The sequence below is a fragment of the Eimeria tenella genome, genomic scaffold, assembly GCF_000499545.2.
Source record: "Eimeria tenella Houghton genomic scaffold, Eth_scaff54, whole genome shotgun sequence".
Taxonomy (NCBI): Eukaryota; Apicomplexa; class Conoidasida; order Eucoccidiorida; family Eimeriidae; genus Eimeria; species Eimeria tenella.
In genome coordinates, this window is record NW_013543408.1 from 200985 (window position 1) to 212772 (window position 11788).

At 50.9% G+C, this 11788-nt stretch overlaps 2 protein-coding genes across 2 annotated transcripts; both read right to left on the reverse strand.

Annotated features, from left to right (window-relative positions):
• Positions 1-705: 705 nt before the first annotated feature.
• ETH_00014485 (uncharacterized protein) lies at positions 706-7256 on the reverse strand (the record flags this gene model as incomplete). Its single annotated transcript, XM_013377529.1, has 16 exons — positions 706-852; positions 973-1064; positions 1247-1482; positions 1761-1826; positions 2070-2290; positions 2611-2693; positions 2909-3230; positions 3603-3747; positions 3935-3999; positions 4195-4273; positions 4439-4541; positions 4694-4794; positions 5283-5413; positions 5680-5810; positions 6161-6246; positions 6466-7256. 16 exons carry the CDS (start codon positions 7254-7256, stop codon positions 706-708), a joined length of 2799 nt encoding a protein of 932 aa, XP_013232983.1.
• A 2042-nt stretch (positions 7257-9298) lies between these two features.
• Positions 9299-11512, reverse strand: ETH_00014490 (uncharacterized protein; the record flags this gene model as incomplete). Its single annotated transcript, XM_013377530.1, has 1 exon — positions 9299-11512. One exon carries the CDS (start codon positions 11510-11512, stop codon positions 9299-9301), a length of 2214 nt encoding a protein of 737 aa, XP_013232984.1.
• Positions 11513-11788: the final 276 nt, after the last annotated feature.

Here is an 11788-nt window from a genome sequence, read left to right on the forward strand (position 1 = left end):
ACTTCTAGCACCACCAAAAATTTGTTCTCAACTACTGCTCTTTTCTAAGCCTTCATTGTTCACTCTAACAATTGATACAGATAGATTATTTTCACCAAATGCAGCTCCCGATAAGTATTTTGCTCCCCTCCACTATTCCGCAGTAATATTTCTTGCCTGCTAGGGTTTTTGGATAACAGGCGTTCTCAATCATTATTCGGCGCTGTTAGTCCTCCTATGCTGTACTTGAGCGTAGACAAAAAGTCTATTTGCCACAACAGCCACCGGTGTATCAGATGAGGTTCAGAGAGGCCATGGCGTTCCGCTCATATCTCCCTACTGATTCTGCGCGGCTGTCCCTGCCTGTTTCTGCTCTTGCTTGTATCCTTTTCGCTTTCTCTGTGTATGAAATCAATAGTTGTTTAGTGCAATGAGAATGATACAACTGCTCCTTTTAACTATTGCCTTGCCGTCTACACAAACACACATACACTGGGGACCTCACGCAAAACGTGCACAGGAACGCAGTTTTCACTTGAGCTACAGCTGCACAGTGTTTCGCCTGTGTCGCGTTTGTGTTGCTTGTAGCTGTCACACTGCATTTTCTGACCACAGCTCCATTGATGAACTCACTGGACACAAACTAAAGAAGACAGGAGCCCAAGCAAGGCCCCAACGCTAACCATACCGCAAACATGCGCTGCGTGCATGCAGCAGCAGAGTCGCTCATGACTCTGCTTTGTTTACTTTATTTGTTTCGTTTGGCTGCTTCTCATCTGCACTTGTTTCACTCGTCACTTTCATTTCTGCTTTTTCCCTTTCTCTCTTGCTGACGTCCTCTGCTGATTGTCCTTCCCCTTCAGTCGTAGCGCTCTGCACACAGATTCAATAAAAGACGCATGTCAGAAACTCATATGTGCAGACACTGACTTTGTCTATTTACTCATTCGCTCTTCGTTCATGTGTTTCTAGACTAGTTCGCTGCTGCATTACATCGTCTGGAGGGTTTCTTGCGTCTGTCATGAAATGCTCCACTTCCTTCGCGTCCTCCGCAAACTCTTGGGCCAAGAGAGCCATACATAGATCTGAGGTCAACAAATGAGAAAGCAACAATATCTATCAATTTGGCTAGCTGCGGAAGAGGTTACACTTGCTGCTTCTTCTTGCTATTGCTGTTGCTTCATGTTAAACCTGGGTTGCTTGTAAGCAAGGACAAAATATATCGCAAAGCAAAAGAACGCAGAACAAAAAGACGCATATGGCTTACCGAGCTCGTGCAACTCATCTTTCAGCAATTCTGCTGCTTGCTGGCGCAGCACTTCTTTGGGGTCTGGCTCGAGCACTTCTGCGGCTGTCGCTGCTGCTTCTGCTGCCGCCGATACTGTTGCGTCTGCTGCTTCTGCTGCTTCTGCTGTTCCTTTGGTGGGAGGTGCGAGCTTGCTCTTGAGTGCTTCCACGGCCATTTGCACTTGATTGAAAACGTGGAACTGTCTCTCTTCGTGCCTGAATAAGTAGGTGGAGATTAAAATAGAATGAACTGTCGTAACCAACTGAGAAGGCGACAGACATGATCAGCAGCAGTAGAAGTGACGAAGCAAGACTTAACAAAAAAGAGGCCACATAGGAGACGCCACATAGGTATCAACGACAGCACCGGAGTTAGCAGCGGTAGCAGCCTACTGGAGCACACAAACAGGAGAATTTGTGAGATAAAGAGCGGACCACAGACCATAGCAGAGGTAAAATAAAACAGAGACAGGCAGCAGCAGCAGCAGACGGACTCGTGTTGTATATCTGTCAACTGCCGCAGCAACCGAAGCTCTCTCTCCACATCGCGGCCATCCCGCCTACAGAAACACACGGCCCCATACCCCATGCCCTAAACTCAAAGCCATATAACAAGTCATGTCTAGTACCTAAACCGCACACTATGGACCCTACAGTTTTGCTCTCCAAGAATGCGCTAGATCGTAAACCCTCTGGCCTAAACCCTAAATCCAAAGGCTTAATCACCTGACTCTACATTCCAATTGAAAAGCCACAAAACTATGCGGTCCAACTCAAATCCTACGCTCTACTAATGCACTCACGTTTCTTTCCCTGACTCCGTGTTCGCCTGCGCTTCTGCTTCTACGGTAGCTGCCTCTCCAGGAGTACCCTCAACTTCTGAGACGTCTGGCTGCCGCTGCTGTTGCAGCTGCTGCTGTTGTAGCTGCTGCTGTAGGGTCTCCGCTGAAGTGTCTCGAGCATCCTCTGGAGCTTCCGGATGCCTCTGCTGCTTCTGCATCTGGGTGTGCTGTGCTCGCTCCTCCTGCACGCGCGAATGCCAAACCACAATTCGCCTCCATTAACCCTAAACACGTATCACGTAAAACGGGTAAACGCAGCAGAAAGATCAGGGTGATCCAGTAGTTTGTGTTCCCGTGAAGTAGCGCTGAGTAAACACAATTTGGAATACATGCACCTGACATAATACAGCAGTACACTAATTGAGCTTTAAACACAAGATGACGCCAGAAGCAGCAGCAGATATGCCTACGATTCTACTCCTCCTAGTTACTTATTTAGTCGCATGAGGCTGAACCAGAGGAAAAGGTGAAAGCATAGCATGGATGAGCACATATTACTTACTTGCAACAATGAAATGCTTTGCCTCAGGGATTCTTCCTCCTCCCTCAGCAGCTCTACTTGCTTCGTCATTGCCTCGAGGCTCGCTGTAAATGAAACAGATCAACACATAATAATAAATTATCAAACGACGACAATACAGTTACAACGTCACGTTATAGACAAGCCTGAACAAATAACTGACGGTCAGAAAGATAAATGAAGGCACTGGCAGTAACAGAAGCGAAGACTGCTGATGCTGCTGTTCAGGCTGTTGCTTTTTTTGTTCCTGCAAATGGTAGCACGTATTCGGCGTGCATACCTGTTTTCCTCAATGAATCTGTTTCAGTTTCGGCATCCGTCGCCGCTGCCGTAGTAGCAGCAGTCGTTGCAGCTTCTTTTGCTGCTGCAGCCTCATCTTTCCGCTCCTCTGCTGCTGCTTGCTGCCCTGCGACTGCAGCAAGCGATATGCTGGGTTCCTTTGCCGTCTCTTCTGCTCCAGGAGCTGCTGCTGCTGCCGCTGGAGCTGCTTGTGCTGCTGCTTCTGGCAAACGAGACGCAGGTATCATAGATACGCAGCGGCTCCACAGCAGCAAAATTGGGGGTACGTCGCAGTGGCTTGACACCTCGAGCCAGCGCCTCATCTGCGGACAGGCGAACAAATCTTTGCAAATGACGTGTAATTGTGCTTGGCGGCATGCTAAAGCAATTACGAGGATAAATAAAAATCACTGATGAGGCAACCACTAAATGCAGCAGTGCGCAATTGTCGCCCCTCTCCACCAAGCATAATCCAATCACAGCAGCAAGGTCATGGTGATTCAGCATAACATCTAGGTATGAAAACAGCATATATAAATATAAAAGCAGAGACGACAAGCATGCACACAAGGAAGTAAACATACATTGTGCTATAAGCATCCACATACGAACGTACGCATGCACGAGCAAAAGTACATATACGCGTGTATACTAGTATAAATACATGTATGTGTTTATATATGTTTATGTCCCACTTGCTCCCTCATGGCGTCATCTGTGGTGCCGTAGAACTTCATGCCTCTGTCTCTGCAGGCCTCCACGAGCTCCTCGTGGGTGAGGCTCTCCACGCCTTCCCAAAGAAACTCCCTGTCCTCCCTTTGTATGTGGTTTATGTGGTGTCTAGAAAACCAAAACCCACGCAGTTTCTGCCGCCGTTGACGTTCAGGATCATGATGACTATACTGGTTGGTTCGTGTGACCGTCCATACCACATAGGTAGGCCTTGACTGAGGTGGCGCCAGTTCAGTAGTGGGAAAATCTGTTTATCTGTACTTTCAATATGCAACGTATTCGCTGCTGCTCGTACCTTAACTGCAGCACCACATGGGAGCGGACGCTGTAGGGCTGTAGGCCCAGCAACTTGCACATGACCTACATACATACACCCCGGCACGTTCACAAAACGAACAGGCTAAACAAACAAAATTACACGAATGTTCCACGCTCAGCTGCCCCAGAACTCTTGTGAGCCTAGCCGTATGCGCATATGTGCATCCAAATAACTGAACAAACATACGCTCCTTGAAATGCAAATGAGCTAATGCTGACAACTCCGCTCTTGCCTACCTGAAGAGTTTGCAGGTCCATCTTATCTAGAACAAAATCGTCCTTAAACAGACGCGAAAATTCCAGCACCTCTTTCAACCTGCAGCAGCAGCAGAGGTAGGGTCAAGACCTGGCATGTGCAACGGCCCCTTTGCTGTCATCGCAGCAACAACAGCAACAGTAGAAGCAACAGCGCCTAGAAGAACACCAAGGAAACCAATGCCAGTAACAGCAGCAGCTGCAACAGCAGCAGCAGCAGTTGTACCCAGGAAGCGGCGGCTCTGAGGTATTATTTGGTTTTAGCAATTTTGCTTGGAACGATTTGAGGGCTTTTGCCTTCGCCGCTGAATCTGCAGCAGGAGTTTGTTCTGTTCATACACCCCAAACAATCCACCCACACGATGACAGTTTACGAAATCAGCAGTCTACTCGTGTACACCGAAGTCAACTAGCAGACTCAGTAACCGAGCGCATTAAGCTGCTAACGAGCCCAGTGAACTACTGAACGAGAAAAACACACCTATCAATTGCCTCGTCCGCTCCTGTAACAACTCTTGAAAGAAAGCCGCCAACTCCTGCTTAGCCTGCAGCTTGCGACTCAGGAAGGCGTGGTCCACGGGCCTGCAGCAGCAGAAGCGCCAGCAACGGGACTAGTAGGAAAAGCAGCAGAAACGGAAACGATCTGGGCGCTACCCGTAAGCAGCCACTCACTTGTACACCTTGTTAACTTAAAGTTGCGAAACTATTTAGCTAATTATATTACCTTCTCTATTGCTCTACACCTTGACAGGTGACCAAATTACGACCACCGGCCAGCCCCACAAACATACAGAAAAAAGAAAAATGTGCTTTTCTGATTTATTTATTAATTTATAAACCACTAAGCAGAGTGCAGTTTATATGCTAAGTTATAAATAAGCCAGCAGAGCAGATGCTTCTCATTGGCTTTCAGACGGTCATGGGGCTGGCCCGTGGGTACATCTAGTGTCCACATAGCTAATTGATTAGTGCATTCAAAAAGTCCTTGTTTAACTGTTTCTTCCGCATTTCTTTAACCATATTAACTGGCTAATCTTCGCTATAATAATTTGTTCTTGTGTCGCATTTACTGCTGTTTAAAAGTAGAAGGCAACATGTTTGGGAATAGCCGCAGAGCCACGGGAATCAGCAGCTCCCCCAGCGGCACAATAATAAGCAACGAGAAGGGGATAAGCTTTAGGGCGTCTGCTGTAGTACGAACCTGTAAGCGCAGCAAAGCGCTCAACCCATTGGTCATTTTCATAATGTAGTCAAGGAGTTGCACGCAAACAGGACACAGCACACGATAGTAGTTTGACCCTTGAAGCAGCAAGTAGGGGAGCACCGGCAGTAATGCCATCGTAAACAGAAACAGGCTTGACAGAAAAATCAACCCCCCCAAAGCCACAGCAAAACCATGAATCAGGCAAAGGGATAAAGCAAGACAGACGAAATAAAATGATGACAATAGCTCTACCCTCGTCTTACCAGCAGCTTATGCTCATTATACCTCAGAGGATAACCCAGTATTTTCTTCTTCAGCAGCTGATATGACACGCGGACATTTGCGAAGAACAGACGAAAACCAGTCAAGCACCAGCGCACCGTGTGAAGCGTTGCTGCACAGACCCAAACTCCCAAACCCTCAACTCGAGACTCTAGACCCTGGCCTCTTAACAATGTAATGTAATGAACACTGAATCACAAATGAAGAATTGTGGTGCGATAAGTACAAACGACTATTTGTTTAAAAAGCACAGCACCACACGCGCCACACACGTCATCCAAACCCTATGCCCCGAACCGCCAGCGAGAGACGAACAGCAATTCTTCAACAAACTTTAGAAAGCAAAGACAAAAACACACACCAAACACAGCTAGAACATTATAAAAAGAACAAGCAACAACAATATATATCTGAAAAATCAACAAACAAAACGGCACGACTAATATATGTGGGTCTGCGTACCATGCTTGGCCTTCGCGTACCACTTCTCCACCACGCGGGGGTTTCGAATGAACTCTGCAGTGTACCGGCAGGTGATCACGACGAAACTGAGAAAGTGAACATGTGAACAACAAATACATAGTCCGATACTTACAAACGATGGATCGGCTCAAACGGTAAAGTGTTTAGCGGCGCACGGCCAAACTAATTATGCAGCTGCCTCCGCTGCATCTACACGTATTTTGAGAAGACTGCCAACTCCAGATGCAGACCGGTAAAAGAATAGCGTTCACATAAAACGCGTAGTTCCTAGGGTCTGAAGTTACCGCCACAACAGTTTCGCCAACTTCTTCGTCGCCGCCAATGCATGTCTTCCCGCGGCCTTCACAAACCTCCACTTCGAGCGCGGTCCCCCTGGGGCCGCACCGGGGCCACCCGGGGGACCTCCTGGGGCTCCTGCAGCTTGTGTTCTGTTCTGCTGCTTCGACGATTGTGAAGCCACGCCCTGAGATGCATGTGCAGCATGAGATGAGGCTCGGCGCTGTATAGCTGTTGCTACACCTGAGGGGTAGATCTTGACTGAAAAGAGGCTGTGAGGCTGTTCTTGCTTCTGCTGGAGCTGCAGCAACACCTGTTGGTGCTGCTGCAGCTGCAGTTGATGGAATATTTGACAAATACGCATTCTGCGGCTCTCAGCACACGCAGGTGCTGTTGCTGGTGCAGAAACGGAGGGTGAGGTGGCCGGACGTTCTTGAAAAACACTGCTTTTACTGCTGCTGCTGATTGGCGCGCTAACACTGCCACCATTCCAAGGCATATTCGCAGCCAGGGCACTAATAGGAGCCCATGGAGAGCTGGGGCCCCTCTGGGGGCCCCTGAGTGTGCCCTCTTGGGGGCCATTACGGGTTGTGCTGGCTCTGCGAGCATTTGCCGAGCGAGCTCCGAGCAAGCATACTGTGTTTCCTATGGTGTTGGGTGCAGAAGGTGCTGCCGAGGCAGCAGCTGCTGCTGCTACTGCTGTCGCTGCTGCAACATGTGGGGAGTACCTAGCTGGTACTGCTGCGCTGCCGGCCGCCACTGCTGCTGACTTGTAACCCAGAGAAAGAACATTCTTCATTGTGTTTAAGACGTTTAAGAGCCATCAGAAGGGGTGACCAGCGGTCGCGAGGGAAAGAACTGAAAGGACGACACACGAAATTATGATGGTTTTGGGTTTAGGACCAACTTAACACCCAAAGCCCGCCACAAAGGCCTGCGTCCCCTGCAGGAAGCAAACAAAAAGGATGAATATTCTACTTCAAATGTGAATATTGTAAACAGTGCCGGTAGTGGCTCCAACACCAGCATCAAGCGCTGCGATGCCACTGCGGCTGGAAGGACAACATGCATGCAGCTACCGCAGGCGACAAAGATCGATCCATCTTATTTTGAATCCAGTTAAGATTCACATTTATTCAATAAAACAGAAATAAAATAAATGTTAGGATGGCTGCTTCTGTTTTCTGTAGGAACTTCTGGCCTGCTATCAAGGGGGTAGCAATCCTCTTCGAATTCAGTACACTGTACTGTGAACGCTCTTCATCACACAGTGCCAAGCGGACCCGTTCAGGGAAATATCCTGTGACATAATGGCTGGATTGGGCCTGCAAAACATGAATTGACCTTCGACCCTAGAGCTGCGCCCTGTTTCCGCACTTCAGACTACCGAGGAGCCGATAACTCCGCCGATAAAGAGCGTTCTCTCCGAAATCACAGAAAAGTAAACAGTGTGCAAAGGGAGTCAACTATTGTTACTGCAGGGGCCTGCCCCACGCTTCGGCCAGAGGATATCTAGCTGCAAGTACAATCGCTCAGCAACCCTGCTACCTCACGAACTCGCAGCTCCCTAGCCCTAAAGCGTAATGCAACCCTATCAACCCAATCCTTCACGACCTATTCGTTCTAGCCTAGACGTTTTTTGCGCATTCGATGCTTGACTCAAGGCTTAGGCTTAAGGAAAACCCCGGCTGTACGTACACCGCAGCAGGGGCCCTGCGGACACCCTCCACGCCCCACACCTCCCGCAGAGGGTGGTCTAGGAATATCGAGATCCGATCCCACGAGGGACCGCATCCTATACGGAAATCCGATATCACATGGGATCGGACTCCAGAGGGAACCATCGTGGGATCGGTCTCCACCAGATCCCACCCCAGAATCTCACTTTCTGAACGGCTCCCAGTTGGGATCGCCTCCCAATTGAAAAGATGAACATGCGACATGGGTTCCTACCCAGCAAGGGGTCGGATCGCTCCCTATACGGGCCTCTATCCCATAAGGGACCAACTGGGGATCAGACCCCTCATACGATCTAATCAGACTTGAAACTCACCTGGAAGCGGCTCAAGGGTTAGGATTGGATCCTGCTTGGAATGGGATCCTTACCTGGGACTGGTTCCATACCTGGGATCCAATCCCACCTTGAGGTAGACCCCACACGGGCTCAGATTCCTCTGTGCACCACCCTTTGTTTTGGTTCGTGACAAAGGATAGAATCCTTTCTGGGGGTCAAATGAATATGGGGGACCGGATCCAAGATGAGATCGGTTCCCCACCTGGGTACGGATCCCATGCGGGATCGGATCCCAAACAGAAGTGTATTGACATAAATACACATTAAAGAGAGGAGCGTACGGGAGGTCCTTGCTGCGATGTATGGAAGACAATGGACCTCCAAGTCCCTGAACAAAATGGTAAATTTGCTGCTGCTGCTGCTGCTGTTACTGATGCAGCAGCAGCAGCTGCTGCTGGAAAACGCGCTGTCGTTTACATTACTGCTGTTTAACCCACTAACCTTCGTTCGGCTGCTGTTGTGCTGCAGTTTCTACCCACGACAGTGCCACGGCTGCTAACGATGACCTAGATACTGGTGCTGCTGCTGCTGCTGCTGCTGGTGCTGCTGCTCTTGCTGCTGCGTTTCCACAACGCAACGATGCGGGTGACCCTGGCAGCTGGCTGTTGCTGCTGCACTGTATGGTGCTGCATTGATTGCGCTTTTTTGTCATTGTTGCACTTGCTCCAGAAATCCTATAGATATCCCACACCGAAGCTGACTTGTGGACACCACAAATTATCCCCTCTGCTGCTGCTGCTACTGCGACAGCTAGTGCATGAGCTGCATTAGAAGCCCGCCGCATTATTTCGGGCATACAAGGAAGCTGGCGTTGTCGGTCTTGGTGCGGCTGCAGCTGCTGTTGGGGAAGCAGCAGCAGCTCCAGCTGCTGGTGCTGCTTCAACAGGAGGCGCTCCGTTTCGACGCGGGCCTTTGAGAACACTGCTGCGCCTGTGTGCTCTTCTGCGTCTGTCGTACAAAGCTGACGCCTCCAGCCTGAGACAGCGGCTGATGTGTCTTGCTGCGGCAACATCTTGGTGCATCTGCTGTCGTATTTGTTGTAGCTGCTGGAGTACCTGCTGCTGCTCGTGCACCTGCTGTTGCTGCTGCCGCAGCTGCTGTTGCTGCTTCTCGACCTCCCCCATGTCATCAGAGCTTCCAAAGGACAGTCTGCTGAACTCGACGTTGAGCTGCTGCAGTCGCTGCTTCAGTTTCTGCTGCGCTGCGGTTGCCTGCAACACATCAGCACGACTTGCTGCTACTTGCTGCTGCATCTGCATCACCAACTTGTGGTGGTTTTGCTGCTGTAGCCGGATGCGGCTAAGACTATTTTTCACTTCGCACTCGAACGCGTGCTGTTGCTGTCCGTGCTGTTCCTGCTGTTGCTGCAGCTGCTGCTGCTGCTGCAGTTGTTGTTGCTGCTGCAGCTGCTGCATTTGCATCTGCACCTGCGCGCTTCCGTTCAAGGCCCGCAGCAACAACGCAGTGTCCCACATTTGCGCCTGCTGTTGCAGCAACACTTGCTGCAGCAGAAGAAGCTGCTGCAATTGCTCCTGCTGCTTGTAGGAAATCTTACCCTTACGGCACTGCATGTCTCGCAGCAGTCGCAGCACCACTTGCTCCACCCTAACCCTCTTGCTGCGCTGTTGCAGAAGCTGCGCCAATGCAGCCTCTTGCTGAGGAGACAGGCTGCACGAAGGCGAAGAGGTCTTCAATGCACTGTCCTCTTGCTGCTGCTGCTGCTTTTCCTGTTGCTGCTTGTCCACATGCTGCTGCTGGCCGTCTTGCTGCTGCAGCTGCTGCTGCACTTCTTCCTGTTGCGAGTGCTGCTGCTGCTGCTGCTTCTGATGTAGCTTTTCTTGGCCCTTGTTCTGTTGCTGCTTGTACGTCTGCTGCTTCTGTGCCTTCTGCTGCTGCTGCTGCCTCAGAAGCTGCTGCGAGTTGGCGCAGCCTGCTGCTCCTTCCTCTGGGCTCGGCAAGCGCGTATTAATTTTCCTGTCCTGCGTCTTGTGGAAGTAACGCAACTCAGACATCCTCTCGATGTGTGGTTTGCTGCTGTGCATGCGCCTGTGAGGCAGCTGCTGCTGCTGCTGCAGCTGCGGCAGCGGCTGTGGCGGGGTTGGTAGCAGCGGGCTGAGAGAAGATGCACTCTGCCTCCTCCTTTCCCGTAGACCTGCTGCTGGCAGCAGTAGCCGCCTTCCCTCCAATTTAGGACTTTGCAGAAGTGGCGGTTGTTGTTGCGGCTGCTGCTGCGGCTGCTGTTGCTTTGGTGGTAACTGCTGCTGCTGTTGTGGCTGCTGCTTCCGCTGCGGCAGGGGCGGCGGAGGTTGCTGCGACGATTGCTGCTGCAGTTGGTGCTTCTGCGATCCTTCCAATCCACTTCTCTGGATCTGCTGGTGCGCAGCTTCCTTGCATATGGATCCGCTCCTACACTCATGTTGCTGCTGCTGCTGCTGTTGTACAAACCCAGGGGGCTGGGAAGATACGCTGTTTTGAGTGTCTGGCTGTAGCAGTTGATCGAGCTGCTGCAGCTGTTGCAGGTGTTGCTGCTGTAGCATCTGCTCCTGCTGCCGCTGGTATTCCAGCAGCTGCTGCATTAGAGGATGTGTCTCTCGGCAGCCACGCCGCAAGGGCGGCTCTTCCGCTGCAGCAGCAGCAGCAAAGCGCTCCACATCTACCCGCTTATTTATAGAATGCAGGCAACCTTCGTGAAGCACGTGGTGGTGCTGCTGCTGCTCCAGAAGCTGCTGCTGAGCCGGCGGCAGCTGCTGCTGCTGTTGCGATAGCCGCTGCTGTGGCACCTGCTGTGGTTGCTGGTGCTGCATGCATGGTCTGTGTATGTAGTGCTGCGGAAGTGGCAGCTGCTGCAGCTGCAGCTGCAGGTGCTGCTGGAACTGTTGCTGCTGCAGCTGCTGCAGGTGCTGCTGATGTGGAAGGCTAGCTGCTCGAAGTAGCTCGCCAAAGGGCTCTGCACGGCCCAAATCTCCGCAGCTACAGTGCATGTTGTCTTGCTGTTGCTGCTGCTGCTGCTCGCCGCAACAGCAGCAGCGGCAGCAGCTGCTGGCTGCGCGGCGCGATCGGCTCCCGGAGTTACTACTGTGCGCCACAGTTCAGACCATGGCCGAACAAATGCTTTCGCGGTATAAAATGTTCAATAAAAATCAAAAAGACGGAGGAAAAGCAAAAATTACAACGAAATTGAGGAGCTTATTGAGGCGCGTTGCTAGTGCTGCTGCTGTTCAGTTGACCTGCGGGGCAGCGGGGGGCCAGGCAGGTGA